The sequence below is a fragment of the Halichoerus grypus genome, chromosome 7, assembly GCF_964656455.1.
Source record: "Halichoerus grypus chromosome 7, mHalGry1.hap1.1, whole genome shotgun sequence".
NCBI lineage: Eukaryota > Metazoa > Chordata > Mammalia > Carnivora > Phocidae > Halichoerus > Halichoerus grypus.
Window position 1 is genome coordinate 18,110,956 of NC_135718.1, and position 20,417 is coordinate 18,131,372.

General features: G+C 43.8%; 1 protein-coding gene across 9 annotated transcripts in view; it reads left to right on the plus strand.

Annotated features, from left to right (window-relative positions):
• GPAM (glycerol-3-phosphate acyltransferase, mitochondrial) overlaps positions 1 to 19,864 on the plus strand; it is a 58,256-nt gene extending 38,392 nt beyond the window's left edge. For all 9 annotated transcript variants that reach the window (XM_036099091.2, XM_036099101.2, XM_078077118.1 and 6 more), the window contains 13 exons: positions 1,633 to 1,732; positions 2,057 to 2,269; positions 4,381 to 4,494; positions 5,748 to 5,833; positions 6,578 to 6,693; positions 8,519 to 8,589; positions 9,577 to 9,841; positions 10,411 to 10,553; positions 11,862 to 11,939; positions 12,585 to 12,725; positions 13,901 to 14,090; positions 15,299 to 15,357; positions 16,031 to 19,864. In XM_036099091.2, the coding sequence (XP_035954984.1) occupies positions 1,633 to 1,732; positions 2,057 to 2,269; positions 4,381 to 4,494; positions 5,748 to 5,833; positions 6,578 to 6,693; positions 8,519 to 8,589; positions 9,577 to 9,841; positions 10,411 to 10,553; positions 11,862 to 11,939; positions 12,585 to 12,725; positions 13,901 to 14,090; positions 15,299 to 15,357; positions 16,031 to 16,147 (1,693 nt within the window). In that variant the 3' untranslated portion in view covers positions 16,148 to 19,864. The remainder of the gene's footprint in view (positions 1 to 1,632; positions 1,733 to 2,056; positions 2,270 to 4,380; positions 4,495 to 5,747; positions 5,834 to 6,577; positions 6,694 to 8,518; positions 8,590 to 9,576; positions 9,842 to 10,410; positions 10,554 to 11,861; positions 11,940 to 12,584; positions 12,726 to 13,900; positions 14,091 to 15,298; positions 15,358 to 16,030) is intronic.
• Positions 19,865 to 20,417: the final 553 nt, after the last annotated feature.

The window sequence follows — 20,417 nt, forward strand, 5'->3', positions numbered from 1 at the left end:
AGAGAGCATCTGTGACATCAGCTCTGAGCAATAGGGAGTATGAGGAGGATGGATTTACAGTAACTGGAGAGCAAGTGGAGTGGCGGGTTGTGCACATAAGGGCTCACAAAGTAGCCGTGATTACCTTTGTGTGCTGTGAAGTCTGATCCTCAGCCTCACAGTCCAAGGAGCTCCTTCCTAATCCATTGGCTCAGTTCTGTGGCTAACCGGACTCATGGGAATAGCTGAAGGGAGGCCGTTCATTCGTGTAGTCACTGATACTTACCCAGCTGTGCTGTAGACAAGAGTGAAGAAGTTACATAGTCCTTGCCTTCAAATAGTTCGTAATCTCTGGGGAATATAAACAAACAGCTATAATGCGATGCAGTACAGCCCTGCGGGGCAGACATGCTTCTCTAGGGACTAGAATATCTGCGTTTACTGTCCTGGGAACCTCTTCCCAGTACTGGGAAAACTGGGAAGCTGCATTAGAAAGTCACCAGGAAGTTGGTAACGGGCGCAGACTTAGAGCCAAGAGAACTGTTCCCTTTTGGGCTTCGGGGCCCTGCCCCGTAATAGCTTGCCTTTCCTGTCATCAGAATAACTCCTGCACTCGTTCCCTCCAGGGTCTCAGCTTGCAGGTGCTCCTTGGAAGGATCTCATCGAAATGCGTGTTAAGAATTGATAATTTCTCATAATCCAGCTTTGCTTTTCGTGAACTCTGTGCCAGGCGCTGCTTAGCTCATCCTCCCTTCAGGCATGACGGTCGATGACCTGGCCTGTTTATTGGCAGCTTTCTTCTGTTTCACGCCAGTCTGCCAGTTCACAAACCACTTCTCAGGGTGGGTGGTTTCTCTGGGAGGTTCATCTCATTCATTATGAACTTTTCCATAGTTTTGCTCTCAGAGAGTGAAAGTAGATAGTGAAAATATATATTGATATTGATATTAATATCACTCTATTTGAAAAGAGGAGGAGGCTCTGAATTTGGAAAAGTTGCCTTAAATATTATAAAATTTCATCTCAGTATCAAAATCTATCAGTGTCATAGAAAGAACCATGGGGTTGAGAAAAGAATCGTTTTATCCCCGTGTAAGTGTACATAAAGCACATTTTTGTTTCATGTTTTGGGAAAATGGTTATGCTTGGTTTTGGTTTGATAAAATTACCCTTGTCTTACAGAGACACTCTCTAAGCAGTACTTTCTTGAGGAAATTTCCCCAAAGGAGCTTTTGTAACATCACATTCATTTTGTAGTAAATGTGCCAAAGGCAGATTTCAGGATGTCTAATAGTCAGTGTCCTGAGATCCTTGACAGTTTTCAAATTTAGCAATATTTCATCATCCTCTTAAAATCTGTAACATTACCTTTGCAGGGTAATATATTGTACGAACTTCTTTTGGTTTGGAACAGATGTTAGTAGGTTAGTAGAACTTCAGTACATGAAGTGATATTCTAAAGGCTGACAAATGATGCAAATGACTAAAACACGTCAGTAACATGGAAAATGGAAAAACATCCACATTTTCACTGTCAACAGCTCAAACAACACATGTGGTTTATATTCCTATGGCATATGTTTTGAAGTAACTTGGAATTTAATATTGTTACATTTTTATTTATAAATAACGGATGCATTCTTCAATTTATAGTACCTTGATCCATAAGCTTGGGGGCTTTTTCATACGTCGGAGGCTGGATGAAACGCCAGATGGACGGAAGGATATTCTCTATAGAGCTTTGCTCCATGGGGTATGTACGCTCTCTCATCGCCCTTAAAGCCCTTACAGTAGTTATCACAGTAGAAGGAAAAACAGGCTTGACTGAGATTTGAAAAAAAAAAAATTGTTGTCTATGTAATTATTTAAGTGGTTATTGTCTGGGTATGGGGGTTGATTATTTCTGTTATCACCAAAATACAGCATCGGCGGAGCTGGCTTGCTATTATTCCTGTGAGTAAAATATTTTGTCAGTAGTGAAGTTACAGGTTTTTGTTTGTTTAAGATTTAACTTTGCTGAGCTTATTCTAAGTTGGGTAGTCTTGAATTCATGGTTTACATTCTCCTTATATTCCAGCATATAGTTGAACTACTTCGACAGCAGCAGTTCTTAGAGATTTTTCTGGAAGGTACACGCTCTAGGAGTGGAAAAACCTCCTGTGCTCGGGCAGGACTTTTGTCAGTTGTGGTAGATACTTTGTCTACTAATACCATCCCAGACATCTTGATAATACCTGTTGGAATCTCCTATGATCGAATTATTGAAGGTCACTACAATGGCGAACAGCTGGTAAGAGGACTGCCTTCCCAAACGTCTTCACTTCCAAGTCTTTTGCTTTTAGATACGGGCTTTTGGAATCAATTAGGAATTTTTTGCTACTATTTAAAGCACTGTAGGAAACATGGTAGAGTGGGTGTGGTGAGTAGCTTTCATCCCTTGTGTCCGTCTGATTGGTCTTGCTAATGTGGCATTTTCCTGCACATCTTCTTTATCCATTCATCTGTTGGTAGATACTTGGGCTGCTTCCATACTTTGGCTGATGTAAATGATGCTGCAGTAAACATGGAGTGCATGTATCCCTTTGAATTAGTGTTTTTGTATTTTTTGGGTAAATACCCAGTAGTATGATTATGGGATTGTAGGGTAGTTCTATGTTTAATTTTTTGAGGAACCTCCATACTGTTTTCCACACTGGCTGCACCAGTTTGCATTCCCACCAGCAGTACAAGAGGGTTCCTTTTTCTCCACATCCTTGAAACACTTGTTTCTTGTGATTTTGATGCTAGCCATTCTGATGGGTGTGATATATCATTGTAGTTTTGATTTGCATTTCCCTGACGATGTGTCTGTTGGCATCTGTATGTCTTCTTTGGAGAACTATCTGTTCATGTCTTCTGCCCATTTTTTTTTTTTAACGGTTTATTTACTAGGGGCCCCTGGGTGGCTCAGTTGGTTCAGCGACTGCCTTCGGCTCGGGTCATGATCCCAGGGTCCTGGGATCAAGCCCCACATAGGGCTCTTGCTCTGCAGGGAGCCCGCTTCTCCCTCTCCTCCCCACTTGTACTCTCTCACTGTCTCTCCTTCTCTCTCTCTCAAATAAATAAATCTTAAAAAAAAAATATTTACTAATTTATTTGAGAGAGAGAAGGTGCATGGAGGGGGTTTGGGGAGGGACAGAGAGAATCTCAAGCAGACTCTGTGCTGAGCATGTAGCCCGATGCAGGGCTTGATCTCATGACCCCGCGATCATGACCTGAACCGAAACCAAGAGTCAGATGCCCAACTGACTGCACCACCCAGTCACCCCTGCCCATTTTTTAATTGGATTATTTGGATTTTTGGTGTTGAGTTGTGTAAGTTCTTTATATGTTTTAAATACTAACTCTTTATCCTCTTTATTACATATGTTGTTTGCAAATATCTTCTCCCATGCAGTAGGTTGTCTTTTAGTTTTGTTGAATGTTTCCTTTGCTATGCAGAAACTTTTTATTTTCATGTACTCTTAATAGTTTATTTTTGCTTTTATTTCCCTTGTCTCGAGACATATCTAGAAAAATGTTGCTATGGCCAGTGTCAGAGAAATTACTGCCTGTGTTCTCTTCAAGAATTTTTATGGTTTCAGGTCTCACATTTAGGTCTTTCATCCATTTTGAGCGTATTTTTGTGTATGGTGTAAGAAAGTGGTGCAGTTTAGTTCTTTTGCATGTAGCTGTCCAGTTTTCCCTTCACCATTTGTTGAAGAGACAGTCCTTTTCCCCTTGCATATTCTTGCCTCCTTTGTTGAAGAGTAATTGACCAAATAATTGTGGGTTTATTTCTGGACTTTCTATTCTGTTCCATTGATCTATGTGTCTATTTTTGTGCCAGTACCATAGTTTGCAGTAGTGTTTTTGTGAATGGCGTAAACAATGTACTAAGTGAATTAGTGTTAAGTGTTCTGGTTTTCATTGACCAAACTGCCTCTCCCAATAAAAGGATTACATCTTTTAGCATCTTTGCATGCTAAAGGTTTTATGACAGGTCTCAGTCAATGAATACTTATTTTTCTTCTTTATTTAGTGTTGTCCTTTATTTAGTGTTGTTCTTTATACAAACCTCCGGTTTCCATAAAAAAAAATAAATAAATGGCGGGCACCTGGGTGGCCCAGTCAGTTAAATGTCCGAGTCTTGGTTTCGGCTCAGGTCATGATCTCAGGGTGGTGAGATTGAGCCCTGCATCAGGCTCTGCACTTGGTGGGGAGTCTGTTGGAGATTCTCTGTCCCTCTGTACCCCCTTCCCCACACATGCTCGCTCGCTCTCTCAAAGCTAAGAAATAAATAAATAAATGGCATTTTTTGGATAACAGAATACCTGTTAGCTTTATTTCTTACCATGCTATTCTTTCAAAATTGGAATTTAGGGAAAACCTAAGAAGAATGAGAGCCTTTGGAGTGTAGCTAGAGGAGTTATCAGAATGTTACGAAAAAACTATGGATGTGTCAGAGTGGATTTTGCACAACCATTTTCCTTAAAGGTGAGTATCTGTTGGAATGACGCAGTGTTAAAGCATTGGTGTGGCTCCGTGTTGGAAGATGTGGGCTCTGGTCCTGCCTCTGCAGCCTCCTCTCCGTGTCACCTCGGTTTCTTCTCTTGGAAAATGAAGACTAGGTCAAGAATGGCATTTCCTAAATTTTCCTACCAAAGTATGCCTGTTGACAGAGGATAGTAAATATCTTATCTTCGGGAGATGCCAGGGTCAACATTTATTGCTACTGTTTCTTTTTTAGTTCATGAGAATTCTGCTTGTTGCTTCATATAATATATGTTGGTATTTTATATTTTAAAATTGCCTTTAGAGGAAATTTTGCAAAATCTACCCCTAAAATCTGGGTAAAATTGACAGTCTAGGATGATGTTCTCCTGAGTGGAATCCAGCACGCACACATTCAAAGGGAAAGTGCCATTCTCACGCAGAAGCCTGGCACTGGTGGGTCCCGAGGTCCTGGCAGTTTTAAATTCCTAAGATTTTTGAATTGGTGGAGAAGGAGCAGGATGAGTGAGGGAATCGGGAGCCCAGGGATAAGGAGCAGAGGTCCTACTTTTCCTTTTGTTCCATTCTTAGTTTTACTTTAAAGAACCTAACTGCTAGGCTAGATGCTTTCTGGCCTTACGTGCTTTCCACTTTGAGGAGCCTTGTCATTTCTTACCACTTTATCTTTTTCAAAACTATTGCACAATTTCTCTATGTTGTTATGATTTGCTTTTGGATTGAGGTTCTTTTGAATATTATGTAACCCTCAGGTTGGTGAGATTTCCTTTAAAAAGCATGGTTGGGTTGATCATTACTAATAATAATATTGGGAATGTCAGATATTTTGTGTCGATGTGAGAAAAGTTAAGTGTTTAACTTTTAAATAATTCTGTTTAAGCTCTTGATATTGGGGTCGTGAGTTCAAACCCCACATTGGGCGTGGAGTCTACTTAAAAAAATTTTTAAAAATTAAAAAAGTTAAAAAATTAAAAAATGCATAATTTTGCTTAAGCATCATTGTCCCATCCTTTGTATCATCAGGCCTTAGATTTCATGCTTGCCAAAATTCTAGGAGTCGTCCTGCGCTTCTGAAGGTAGTTTAGGATATGGAAAGTACTTCTCCTGCTCTGTAGCATGGCTCATTTTATAAAGTACTCCCTTGTTACTTTTTGAAGATCAAACTGTATTTTATATATGTTTATGTAAGCAAGACAACGAGTTAATGACTGTGTTGTACCCCCCCCCCCGCCCCCCAGGAATATTTAGAAAGCCAAAGTCAGAAACCTGTATCTGCTCCACTTTCTCTGGAGCAGGCGTTGTTACCAGCTGTACTTCCTTTAAGGTAAGATTTGTGGAAACTTTTTGTACTGTCTACACTATCAAATATCTGTTATTTCTGGCATTGCACAGAAAAATAGATTAAGTGTATGAAGAATGTGCACGTTCTCATTGTCACTTCCTCGCTTTGGGGAACTTTTCTCTTGGTCTGATAAAGGATAGTGAAGTGACACATTTTCATACTAGTCTGGAGGTTTTTGATTATTTGCGTTATGACATCTTTTTGATTGTGTGAATCAGGTAGGAGTTCTTATTTGATTTATGCTTTTGAATGTTGGAACGGAATTCCTTTTGGTAGTAGCTTAGGTTATGCATATTGTGTGTAAGTGCAGTGTATAAAAGAGTTTTCCTGTGTACATTGTCCAGAATTCAGGGTGAATTGTAACTTAGAGAAATTAAATATTAAGCCCCTCCCCTAATGTGTTCAGGTGTCAAAATTTTAGAAATGTTTTAAAATGAGGTATCTTGCTTTATGCAGTTTTTTCGGCCAGTGGATTTTGGAGGTGATGTACCAATAGATTATTTAGTCATAACTCAATAAAATCTTTTGGTCAGGAGACTGTATTAAATATAATAAGGTATATTATGGGGGAAAACAATGCATAGAAATAATCTATTTGTGGTTTAAATTTAGAATATGTAGGATTGAAAGTATTTAAGACATTTATACCTTAATTCTAGATAGTTTGCTTATAAGAGAGATAAGAGAGTGTAGTTATAGAGTCTAATTAAAAAACAATCTTTTCAGACCCAATGATGCTGCTGATGAAGGTGCAGACACATCCATTAATGAGTCCAGAAATGTAACAGATGAATCCTTCCGAAGAAGACTGATTGCAAATCTGGCTGAGCACGTTCTCTTCAGTAAGTACAATACCAAACCCTTTCATTCTGCAGTTCAGACTCAGCATGGTGCAGGGCACACTGCACCGGTTTTGGAATCTGCTGGAGTTGGGTTCTCCTTCTGGGGCCGTTACCTACTACACAGGTGGTGATGGAGAGTTATTAGAAGGTGATGCCAGGGGGATTTGAAGTAATCGAGTAAAACATCAGACAGGGTGCCTGAGAATTAGTAGGTGCTCATATGGTAGGTGTCACGCTTTTTAAAAAACAGTACTGTCAAAATGATTTATTGTCTCTTTTGTTCATGAATTTGTTTCTTTGAACTAATTAGTGGGATGGCGTTCAGGTTTATAGTTGCATGTCCCTTTTCCTGCTGACACCATGATGATTTTTATCCAGCAAATATTGAGGGGCTGTTATGTATGCGTAAAGCTTTGTTTTAGCTGTGGGGAATACAAATTGAAGAATTAGCAGTTCTGCCTGAGCTTACGCTCGTCTGGGTGGCAGAGCTGCGCGCAGGGAATTCAAGCGGGAGTGAGCCAGAGCAGAGTGAGTCGTGTGCAGGATTAGCCTTCTCGAAGTCCCAAATGCCACGTGTGTCCTGCTGTAGGATCTGCTTCAGAGCCCTGTGGCAGTGGTAGTGGCTAGGCCCTCGGTGCGCAGCCCAGGGGGCTCTCCTTGCCATTCCCTGAGCCTCACTCCCAGGCAGGCCAGACTCTCAGCATTTGCTGGCGACACCGTCGTGGGGACTTCCTCGCCTCCTCTCGCTCCCGCCGCTCCAGCTCCTGGTCCTGCTTCACGGGAGGTCGGGGTGTTCTTCGTGCGCACATCTGTTTGTGTGTGTCTACCCAGACAACCAGGGATGTGGCTGTCTGGTCTCTCAAAATATTTTTTTACGATTTTGTATTGCACTGTTTTCCATTAATAACACACATATTTATTTATGTTTTTAAAAAACTCTGTATAAATATTCTTTTTAATGGCTATGAATATGGTACTTGGTACTTTTTTTCATTTTTTAAACACTGGAGACAACACTGACTGTGAGTGAAGTGTACATGAATTCATTATCATCTCAGAAAATTCACACACGGTGTGTTTATTTCAGATTCTTCCGTAGATGTTCTCATATTTGATTTATATGATTATAATTTTCTACAAATTCCGGGTATTGGGTTATGGACTACAGTCATTCTCAAATGTCTTTTGTCCTCTCCCTCCGTACCTCGGGCCTGGTCCTTTCCTCCTCAGCCCAGTGAATGAGGCAGCATTTTCATCTTACCAGTGAGGAAGCCGCGGCACGGGGGTTGAAGTAATTTCCCCCAGTTATGAAATGAGGCAGTGTAGGAATTAGATTTGAGTGCAGATTTTCTGACTTCAGACCGACTGCCCCTTCTCCTGCCGCGCCCCTGGTCTCAGGTGACGGTGACTCTGCCCGCAGGAGAGAGCAGTGAGGTGTACCCACTGGAGCCAGGAGCACGTCCAGAAGCACGGAAGTGGGAGACCCTTGTAGGGCTGCCAGAGCAGGCTTCTACTCTGGGTCTTCTACTGCCTTCCATGAAGGTGTCTCTTGGCCATTCAGTAACTAAATTCCACTGGCCTGTTTGGAAAGTGGAGCTGTCTTAGGCTGAATGCTGTCACACGATACCAGTGATCTCTAATGAGGACTGTTGGCCAGAACGTGGTACGGTGTTGTCCTTTCCCTTCGGTAAATTCTAGTTACAGGAACTGTGGTAGGTGTAGAGGTGTTTATAGTTGTAAATACTCCTATTTAAGATGTAGGTACTTTTGGAGACTTTGAGCGTTATTGAAGAAAGGGAACTAAAGCTCTGTGTTTGCCTTCCAGCGGCTAGCAAGTCCTGTGCCATTATGTCCACGCACATCGTGGCCTGCCTGCTCCTCTACAGACACAGGCAGGTACGTCTGCGGCGTCCCCTGTGCTCGGGGGGAAGCGTGCGGATGCCGTATCAGCTTTCAGAGCTTGTTCGCGAGTGGACATGGCCCAGTCCTGCTTGTGCTTCTGAGATAAGCAGTAACATAAGCCACCTAGCCCATGGGGGCTTCCAGATCCGACGGAGGAAGACGTCTACGTGAAAAAAACTCCGAGACTGCGTAACGTAGACAGCAGTAGGACATATGAGTATATAGTTCACGTAAATAAGGCCTATTGCGTTGACGTGCCATAAGTGTTCTGACAGCTGATGACAGCTGTTTGACTTATATTTAGGGCCACGTTCCCTTTATGCACTTGTCTAAGTGCTGTGATGGAAAAGACCGCGTCTGTGCCATTCACAGTCATGTTCTCAACACCAAACATAGTGCCTACGTGTGTGTGTGTGTATATACACACATATATATACATACATGTATGTACACACACACACGTGTGTAAGCACCAACTAAGTAGTTGTCAGATAAATATTTAAATATTTAAAATGAGGGAAATTGGGGCGCCAACTAGGTGGCTCAGTCGGTTAAGTGTCTGCCTTTGGTTCAGGTCATGATCACAGGGGTCCTGGGATTGAGCCCCACACAGACTCCCAGCTCAGCGGGGAGTCAGCTTCTCCCTCTCCCTGCTTGTGCTCTCTAGCTCTCTCTCTCAAATAAATAAATAAAATTGTTAAAAAAATAAATAAATAAAACGAGGGGAATTACTGCTTAAAACTTAAGCACTTCTTTTAGATGGCTTCTTCTGCCCTTTGTGATCTTACACAAAGTTGGAGGACCAACTTTTTCACCAGTTTTCTGACATCCTGTGTCCTAATATTCTGGCCCTTTTTCTCTCTGTGCCAACAGCAGGCTGCAGGAAAGCCAAGGCAAGACATAAAATCCTCAGAATGCCTCTTGGCCTTTTGGGAGGTAGGTTTTCCACTGTTGCGAGACCATTTCTGTCTGTTTCTCCAGGGCATTGATCTCTCCACATTGGTGGAGGACTTCTTTGTGATGAAGGAGGAAGTCCTGGCTCGTGATTTTGACCTGGGCTTCTCAGGAAACTCTGAAGATGTAGTCATGCATGCCATACAGCTGCTGGGAAATTGTGTCACGATCACCCACACCAGCAGGAACGATGAGTTTTTTATTACCCCCAGCACAACTGTCCCATCAGTCTTTGAACTCAACTTCTACAGCAATGGCGTGCTCCATGTCTTCATCATGGAGGCCATCATAGGTACGGCCTGCCCTGAAGTAGCTTCGTGGGAGGGAAAAGAGCCTAAAGCACATGGTGGTGTCTGTTGATTTAGATCGTAGCCCATTGTTGGAGGGGATGTGTTGCTATATTTTTAGTTTTCAAATAAAAATGTAATCCGCTATATCACTATAGCTTATTTTTTACATTTAGTAATCAATGAGTAGTTACTGAATTACTGTTTGCATAGTATTACACTTATTACTGAGGAGGAGAGGGAAGGTGTTTGGCTATCAGGAGCTGGAAATCTGAGTGAGACGAGAAAGTGCACATGGCAGTAAAGTGAGTGTAGGGTATGAAGAGGGAACAGAGGAGGAGGAGAGCAGGAGGGACCGAAGCCCCTGAGGGGAGGGCTTAGATGGAGTTAGGATCACATGGAATCATGAGGAGTGAATCCTGAAGACATTTAGTTACATTTTTCTCCAGTGAATGCAGGTAATTCTTTTTGATGTGTTCACAATCTATTAAGGTAATCCAAGTTTTCCGAGCCAGTTGAAGTTTTTCTTGGAGCTGTAAGGCGGCCGGCCTCAGTGATGCTTTTCTCTCCTTAGCCTGCAGCCTTTACGCAGTTCTGAACAAGAGGGGCTCGGGAGGGCCTGCGGGGCCGCCCCCCAGCTTGATCAGCCAGGAGCAGCTGGTGCGGAAGGCCTCCAGCCTGTGCTACCTGCTCTCGAACGAAGGCACCGTGTCGCTCGTAAGTGGGCTCCTTAGTGCCGCCCGTTGTCTTTCTCTGGAGAATTTTTATGAAAACATAAGCACCTTTGTTTTTCTCTCAGGGAATGTTTGGTCTGTTACTGAAGCTTTACATTCTACTCCTGAGTCTCAGTGACTCTCAGGCCAATATGTTGTTTGCTAACTTTGTTGGCTATTGGGGTCACTGCTCCAGTGAACCCTTGATGTAGTTGTGAGGCGTGATAGGACAGATAGCTCCACATTCTCCACGAGTCAGAGCCAAAGTTACTGAGCTCTTATTGTACATAAGGCACTGGGTCAGAGGCTTATAAATAATTAGTATGCCCAGAACGTAAGAGCCAAAGACAATCTTAAAAATCGTCTCTTCAACCCCTGGCATTTTACAAATGGGAAAACTACGACCCAGCAGGACTGATGAGCATTTATGTTATATTCAAGCACTTTTACATTCATAATGAGGCATAGGTATTCAGCAATAGATTCTTTTTCCTCAAAATCATCAACAAATAGTATCCCTATTCTATTTAAAGTCTAATACTCTCACTCATCTGAATGTGTCCTGGGACATTTGTGTGTACTTGTATTCTGAGTATGGCCCTCCACAGCGTTCTTTGCATATGGTATATTGTCGCCCTGTTGGGGAATCTGTTTTGCATGAACCTTGGGGGTCAGGGCGGGATGGGATGGGGGGGATAGAACTCCCAAGATTGACTGTGTCCTTTTCCTGGGTCATTTTTGAGTTATTTGAATATTTGTCTCCTCCACCACCTCTCTGTACAGCGTTTACCGTAAGGTGCATTTGCAGGGAAATTGTTTTATGATGGACAAGAAATCGGTGGTAGGGGCCTGACGAGCAGTGCTTCTGAGGACCGGCTCCACCCACTCACTGGGTGCTCTGCCAGACACAGAACAAGGGCTTTTCGTGGGCATTGCCCTTGACCATGCGTTTATCAAGAGGGTGGGCGTTGGGAATCTTAGGACTTGCCCAGTAGGACGAGGTAGTTGATATTGGAAGCATTTGGCAGTTACTTTGTACAGTGTTTTCTGTCTATAAAAAGGTCAGTGATGAGGCATCCGGGTGGCTCAGTCAGTTAAGAGTCTGCCTTCGACTCGGGTCATGATCCCAGGGTCCTGGGATTGAGCCCCATGTTGGTCTCCCTGCTCAGCAGGGAGCCTGCTTCTCCCCCTCTCTCTCTGCCCCTCCCTGGCCCCACTTGTGCTTTTTTTCCTCTCTCAAATAAATAAAATCTTAAAAAAAAAAAAAAAAAAAGGTCAGTGACTTTCATATTTAAATGCCTTTTCTTTTCAGCCCTGCCAGACGTTTTACCAGATTTGCCATGAAACAGTAGGAAGGTTTATCCAGTATGGCATTCTCGTAGTGGCAGAGGTAAGAGGAATGGCTTTCCTTCGTTTGCCTTTATTTAGTTTGCTCTTCCTTATCTTTTCTACCAATTATTTTAACCAGTGTTATAACCGATTATTTTAGACAGTAATTACGTTTGATATGTAGTCAAGTCCACATGAAGAGAAAAGTAAGAATAGGGAGAGTAAAACATCTTTTGGGATTGTTTTTAATATTTTGGTTTCTTTTGTGTAACTGGTGTTGTCTAGAACATATCTTGACTCCATGATACCTGGAAGTTTTCATTCCAAGAGGAGACGCTTCACATATGCGCCCGCTTGTAGCTTGCACGCACGCATTTTTCTCTTTTGAGATTTTAATTTTTGTCGATTTAGTGTAGTGGGTATGGCCTGGGAAAGTAGGTATTAGTTTAGAGGAGGTGAGGATATCTTTATTTGCTCTGTCTGGTAGCTTCCCCCCGCTGCCTCTTCCTTTCCTCCTTTCCTTCTTTCCTTCCCCACTGTCTCCCGAGTGACTCCGAGTTTGGAGCCGGAGGTGGGTTGACACTCAGTGGCTAACGGAGAGGAGTAGGGAGGCAGGGAGAGGGGCTGCTGGCCTGCCGTCCAGGCACACGCAGATGTCCATGTGCCCATGCATGTTTATTTCCTGTTCGCCATCTCTTTGGCATAGCAAGATGACCAGGAAGATATTAGTCCTGGTCTTGCTGAGCAGCAGTGGGACAAGAAACTTCCTGAGCCTTTGTCTTGGAGAAGTGATGAAGAAGACGAAGACAGTGATTTTGGTGAGGAGCAGCGAGATTGCTACCTGAAGGTACTTCGGTGAAGAATTCTGGTGGACGTTACAGGGAGGAGTTGAGGTTTTTGTTGCCCCTAGTTAATGAGGTTCTTAGAAACTGAGCCTCCGCTGACTTATTCCCATTTCTGGCATCCATAAACCAGCTGTGGCCCTTTCTGCCTAATAAAGACACTCAAATGTTAGAGGTGAGCGAATACCCCCAATTGCTCAGTTTGGGTGCAGGTAACAGAAAAGGAAGCAAAAGTGCAAATTCGGGAAGATGAACATCGTGAGTGAGACCCTTCCTGACCCTCTCCTCACAATGCCCAGGGTGCAAACCTATTTGCCCACACCTGCGTTCCCTCCTGAAGAGGCAGGACTGTGTTTAGTCACCAGCAAGACCAGGCAGCGCGGGCCCAGGATGGTGGAGGGATCACTCCTCAGCTGCCACGCCCGGTGGCTCTTTCGGAGTGCTGCTCAGTCTTGCCAGTCCTCCCCAAATTTCTTACCTTGAGCCCTTTGCCTTCAATTAAAACAAATCTCATCATAGGAGAAACTTTAGATGTTTAAAAGATAGATTGTCCCTGATTTGTAATTTTATAAGTTAATAATGACCCATTTTTTCCTAATACCTTAAATGGATTACTCTAGAACACCCCTGATTTACACACACACAGTCAGGACGTGTGACCTCTGGAGAGTCCGCCTGGCCTTTTTGGGTGCGATCAGCTGTGAGATGGGGCAGTGAGAGACCCCTCTGCCACCCGGCACCCTATCACCACGACCGCCACTCCCCACTGTGCCAGAATGTGGGCCAGAGGCCACGTGGGGTGGCAGGAAGTGAGGGCCGGGGAGGACTGAGGTGACCTTGGCGTCTTGCCATGTGCCCTCTTTCACACTTGAGCGAAACCCAGGGCGGGGGGGTCCAGCCTGGGGACCAGCTATGCTCAGTGGTGACGATATGTCAGTCAAGTATGCCAGTTTCTTCCAGGCAGCTGTCCAGTAAATGCAAACCTCAGATACTGTAGAAAACAATGACCCCAGTACAGGGCCCATTTCAAAGCCAGAGTCCTTTTCAGCAGAGGGCCTGTGCCATGGAGTGGCGGGCTGCTTCCGTCTGCCCCAGGTCCGGCCTCTGCGGAAGTTGCTGTGTCAGCTTGCTTGTTCTCCCCCCTTCTCCGTGGTCTCATCCCCCGCTCTTGCACTCCCAGGTGAGCCAGTCCAAGGAGCATCAGCAGTTCGTCACCTTCTTGCAGAGGCTCCTCGGGCCTTCACTGGAGGCCTACAGCTCCGCCGCCATCTTCATCCACAACTTCAGTGGCCCGGTTCCCGAGCCTGAGTACCTGCAAAAGTTGCACAAATACCTGATCACCAGAACGGAAAGAAGTGTTGCCGTATATGGTAGGCCTGTCGCTGCTTCGGCTTCTTTTAAAAGCTCTGCCTTTTTTGATGACAGGAATCTGCTACTTGTGGACCGTAGGGAAGAAATGCAAAATTTTCCTGACTTCTGACTTCATAGATTCCTGTTGTCTGTTTCGGGATGTTCTATAAATGGGACGATACAGTTCTATACTCTTGTGTGTGGCTTTTTTCACTTAACATAAGTGAGAGTCCTACGTGTTCGTACATGTGGTTGTTTGTTTATTCTTGTTGCTTTATAGTATTCCCGCATATAACTATCCACTGCATTTTATTCATGCCCATCACTGAGGGATAGTTGGGTGTCTGCACTTGAGAGCTGCCGTGACTGGGGCTGCCATGAGTGTGTTTGAAGGCGTCGGCGCGAACCTGTCTGCGTGTAGGCGTAGTGTTGCCTGTCAGAGCCTCCGTGGGCCCCGCCAGTGGTTCCTGGGGGCGGGGGGTGCCCGTCTGCTCCGGCTGCGGCGTGTTTCTGGGGCTCCACCTCCGGCCCTTGCTTGGTCGTGATAAGAGGTGCGACTGGGGTGGGAGCAGTGTTTTATACAGTGATGGCTTAGGACCAGAACTGCTTGCAATCTAGACTTTTTAGAGCCAGACGGGCTCTAGAGATAATTTCTCTCTAGACATCTCTCCATATCCATGTAGACCTATATGGTTCTATATTTCTCTCCAGATAGGTAGATATCTGGAGATAGTCACCCACTTTATAGATGAGGAAACTATCGTAGATCACATAGCCAGTTAATGGGCACACGTGGGTTCAGCACTCTTTTTCCGACCTCAAGATGTGTGCTCTTTCTGGTTCCACTGTTACAGGACTCATCTGTGCATCACTGTGCAGTTGAACAGAATTTCTACCCGCTGTCTTGTTCGCTTCTCTCAAAAACCCGCCGAGATGGATGTTGTAGGTGTTTCTCCTTCTCTTTCTTTCTCTCGTTCCCTCCCTTCCTCTTTCTGTCTCTCTTTTCTTCTTGCTCTTTTTTGCCTTAAAAGATGACAGAATAGGTTTAAAGAAACAGCAAGTCCTGTGAGACCTCCCAGGTTGCCGGTGGCAGGAGTGAAGCTGGACCCGAGTCTGCCGACTTGCTCAAACCCTATCCAGGGCCTCCCACACTTTGTTACTGTAGATGTTGGGGTTTACGTGTTTGCCGGGCATCAGCTTTTGACAAGGTCTTATGCTTTCCCTGCAGCTGAGAGCGCCACTTACTGCCTCGTGAAGAATGCTGTGAAAATGTTTAAGGATATTGGGGTGAGTCCCCACCGCTTATGGTAGGAAGGCGTGTGTTACCTTCTCGCTCTGCTCAGATCTCGTCTGTTTGAGCCACCTGCATTTGGGGCGGGCCCTGAGAAAAGCAGTTTCTGCTGGGCTGATCATGAGCACATTTCTGGGGATTGGAAAGGGGACGGGCATGTTGAAGGTGAGGCCCATCAGTACAGATTTATTTGAATGTTCCAGAATTTTCCTGGTTTTCACCTTCATCCCCAAACCATTTACATATAACAGGTGGCAGTGTGTTTCGACATGCTACTGCAGTTTTCGGCAGGGATGTTAGTTATGTCATATGATTTTCATTTACTGTATTTCTACCAGTATTGCTGGAAGTTTCCTCCAGTGTATTGTACTCCATGTGTCCTATGGGACGGGAGTTCCGTGGAGGTACTAATGGCCTTTGTAAGGGACTCTTTGTGACTTTGTTCTAACACAGATTTTAAAGTACAATACGCTGATTGGACTCTACTCATAAAAACACCACCCCTGCGTCCCTAACCCTGCTCGTGAGCACCCACATGTCTGTTCACTTAAAGCCAGGATACAGTTTTACGTGCCTTGACTGCCTTTTGGGGTCTAGGACACAGGTCAGGGTTGGTGGCAGAAATATCTCCTTGTTTTGGTTTGTCTTTAATTTCAACTTTCTCTCTAGGTTTTCAAAGAGACCAAACAAAAGAGAGTGTCTGTTTTAGAACTCAGCAGCACGTTTCTACCTCAGTGCAACCGGCAGAAGCTCCTCGAGTACATTCTGAGTTTTGTGGTGCTGTAGGTTACTCCTGGCACCTCTGGCAAGTGGAGGGCATCGGACGAGTCCCTCGTAGGCTCCAGCCTCTGGCTCGAGAGCTGAAGGTGCCGGCGTGTGGGCAGGCTTGGCCTGTCCTGCTGTGACGTGCTGGAAGACAAGTGCCTTCCCCTCCACGGGGCTGTGCTAACCCCTACTCTGAGATGACACGGCAGCCTCCGCGTGACGCTTGGGGGCCCCCCGGCTTCTGCTTGCAATTCATCGTCAGTAGATGACACAGTGAAATCTCAGAAAGTTATTCTGGAGTTTATTAAAGATTTCCCTTTTAAGTATAACCGTTAAGGACTAAATTACTGTGATGGGCACAAAAATGTAGATTCATTCTAGAACCGAATCTTATATAGTATTCTTAATACTGTCCGATAATTTGTCGGCATATTTTCTGATTAATGGTTAATGCTTCCTTTAAACATAATTGAGTCATCCGTTCACTGTTTTGTTTTTGTTTTTTCAGTTTTATCTTTGTCAATAGTAGCTAAATTTTAAAGGGGACACCTTTCATCCCAAAGTGCTTTACAAATGAATGGGCTGATCTATATCACACCCAGGTATCACTGTGCTGTCCTTTGCGGTCAGATTTAGAAAGTGTTTGAAGAGCTACATGAAAACACAATATTAGTTTAGGTCAGAAATAGGGCTAATGTGATCAAAAAGTCGACATCAGGAGATAAATTTGGCCGGCAAAATTCAAGGTAAACTTGGCCAGAACACTGACTTTGAACTTTTGCTCATATAAAAAAGTGCCATTGAGTTTTAAATGACCAGCAAGTATTTAGGAACGATTCCTGTTTTATGTCTGTACCCCTTCCCAGCCCTCAGGTGGCACCTGCCTCTCCCAGGTACAGCTGTTTCTTGGAGATTCTCCAGCCAAACAGCAACCGTCCTAATGATTAGCTTGGCCTGATAGACTGTGTGAGCGGAGGGTGCTGCGGCTGGAGGCTGCTGACCCCGGGCTCTCATGTACTGTGTGCAGCTTGTGCACGGCACCCGGTCCACGTGACTGGTGCCCGCTCGGGTTGTGTGGGGCACAACCCATGTGCCATATATGTGGGAGCCCTGTGGACTGCTCCGTGGTTGGAGGCAGTTACGGACTTTTAGCTGTGAGGAAAAACCATGGTTTTTAACAAATACGTATGGGTTATATGCCTAAACCCTGATGTCACGTAGTGGTTATTATGAAAAATTGTCTGTTCATAATGGGTAGGTGCCTTCTTATGAGGAGGGAGCATAACTGTTCATTGTGATAATTATGGTGATTTCATAAAGATCATGTGATATTAAAACATTTTCTAACAGCTTGTTGTTCCTTCTCTCCATGGTATTATGGAATTAGGAATTTTTCCTGATGAATATTGCATATAGACTTTGAATTTGAAAGTACTGAGAATTAAGTTTGTACTTTTATAAGCTTGGACTTGAAACACTAATGGTAGCCCATGAATGTCCTGTGTGTGTCGGGAGAAGGAGGGGGACTGATCGGTACTTCACGTCGTATGAAAGATCTCGTTTGAAACTCATAGCAATAATGCTGTGCTGTTGTGAGCTTTTTCCAGTCTTCTCAAATTCCATGTTTAAGATCTCTCTATTCTCTATAGGAATTCATGTACCCTTAAGCCATTGTCAGTGTTATCGCGGCTCCGGCGTGGACAGGGTCTCCGCGTGGTGGCGCTCCTTGCACTAACGGGGACAGAGGAGCAGTTCTTCTGTTGGCCGGAGCCCTGCACGTGGGGGACACCCAGGGAGACTTCGTTATCCCCGTGGGTGTTCCTTTTCCAGGCGGGCAGTCACTGCACTAGTCTTGCTCATTCTCTCTCTCAATTATAGATCAAGGATTGCCCGAGCACTCTCTCTACCTGGAAAGTCAAGGTTGGGACTGCCCCGCCCGTGGCTTCCGCTAAGCGCTGCTGCCGAGTCAGCCTGAGCAGGGCACAGTGGCTGCCCTGGCTTCATCTTCCTTTTCAGTTGTTTTCTAGAAATATCATCAGATGCTTTGGGGAATGCAATGTATGATTTGCTAGCTCTCTCGCAACTTAACTCACTGTGAGAATAAATATGCATGCTTTTTGTAATTAACTGGTGCTTTGAAAACCTTTTTTAAGGAAGAAAAATCTCAACCAAAGTTATGCTCATCCAGACAAGCTGACCTGGGGTTAATTTTAGCACAACTCATTCTTCAGTGCCTCATTACTGAAAAACAAACATATGTCATCACAGTCAGGCTTCCAGATAGCACTGTTTTTGCTTAAAGATTTATTCTCACTGTTTTCCAAAAGCGAATGGCTTCCATGTAAGATGATACAAACTAGGTGCTTGTAAATAATTTATTACAGTTTACTCTACTGCATTTCTCTAAAACTGAAATGCATGCCCTCCAGGGGAAGACTGTGAGTCAAATTAAAAAACAAAATCCAATAATAAGCAATATGAATCTGCACGCTTTCCAACCGAGAATGTCCTAAGTGATTTCAGAAAAGAGGAAGGATTTTTTGCTCCCTTAATTTCAAGAAAAGCAAAGGGAAGGAACTTGTGTGAGACGCATAGAACTAGTAGTAACAGGGAAAGTACTCGCAGGTCTTCCTTCTCAGATCTGTTCAGTCTCTCGAAGTCACGAGGATGAGTGGAGAAAATACATCAGGGATTGCCATGAATGTGAACTCAGATTGTGGAACTTCTAGGCACCTGAAGGGGAAAAGCATTTCCCATGGTTCTTCATGCAATCTCTGTGCTCTGAGAGATGTTCATAGGTGTTTTGTAGAAGACATGTCGCTGGTACGATAAATGTGTACGTGGATCCTCTTTTTTAGAAACTCAACAGTGCACTCTGGCATGGCGTGGGGCTCAGGGCGTGCCAGTCCCAAGCCTGTTTAACCCAGCATTTCCACACTGTTGTCACTCCAGGACCTCTGTCCCCCTTGGTATCCCTATGAGCCTCTCACTAGTATGCCATGGAAAACATTTTGGAAAACACTACGTTAGGTAGTTTTTTAAGGGGACAAAACAATACGAGATGACATGGAGGCAGAACTTGCATGCATTTTGTACAATCACCTGTTACAGTTAGTGGATGTGTGCCCACGCCCCCGCCCCCCCGAGACGATAAGCACAGAAAACTAATATAGGCGGTCAGGTCTCTTTCCTTTGATGGAGAGATCAGCCGTCCATGATCCTGGGTTTTTCCCTGAAAGTAATGAAATTAACACAAGGATTAACTGGGGTAAATAATTAAGGTTTTAATTCAGATCTAGAAGAAAATACTGCACAACCGAATGCAGATTTTTATCCACAGATAGTTCTAGTGTTTAGAAATGGTAAGACCGATCATTGAAGTTTATAAGACTTAATTTGGATGTAAATCTGTTTTTTAAAACACTCTTTTTAGGAACTTGAGACTTGGCATCTGGCGTTCTAGTTTAATACAAACTAATGATTGCATTTGAAAGAATTTTGACTTTATTTCTAAACATCTAAAGCTCTGAAATGCCTTGATGGAAGGTGTTATTTTCCTGTTGTACAAAGAAATGTTAAATTGTTGTAAAAAGAATTACTATAAAGTACTGTGAAATAATACTGAGTGATTTTGTGAGCGAAACTTATTTGGAAATGTTGATTGATTTTTATGCCTGTTAATGTATTGTAAGAAGCACAGAAGTGTAGTTTTGTTTTAATAAATCAAAAATGAATATATTCTTGATGTCTTGCATTTGTAGTTAAAAGTTCCTGACATAATTCATTAGACAAACAATTGTTCTTGTTTGACTTTACATAACTTTATTAAAATGCTTATAGGAAATAATCTTACATAAATGTATGAGCCTGCAGTGCATGGTTTTATTACTGATCCATAGCTCTCCAAATTTGATCAAGCATTTGCTCTCCTTAGTAAATATTCACATTACAGAGATATACTTGGAGTTTGTCAAGATTCCTTTAAACTTGGTGCTTATCTCCTATTTTTATGTACTGAAGTGTTAGCTTTTTTCCCCACCAGTTCATAATAGTCGCCCAAAAAATATTAGTTGACTTTTTTGACAAGTAAGGCAAGTATTTTCTTACAGCACTATTTTCTGTGGCTCCTTTGAAATCACACAAATGCAGCCTTCTCAAGAAGAGTGTGCCCTCTGGAAAGGGAGCGAACAGGTGCCTGGCCATGCTGCCCATGTCGTTTGGGTACGTAACATGGCTGTGAACCTGACATTCAAGACCATCCCATCTGTTCTCCACCAGACCCTCTATCTGA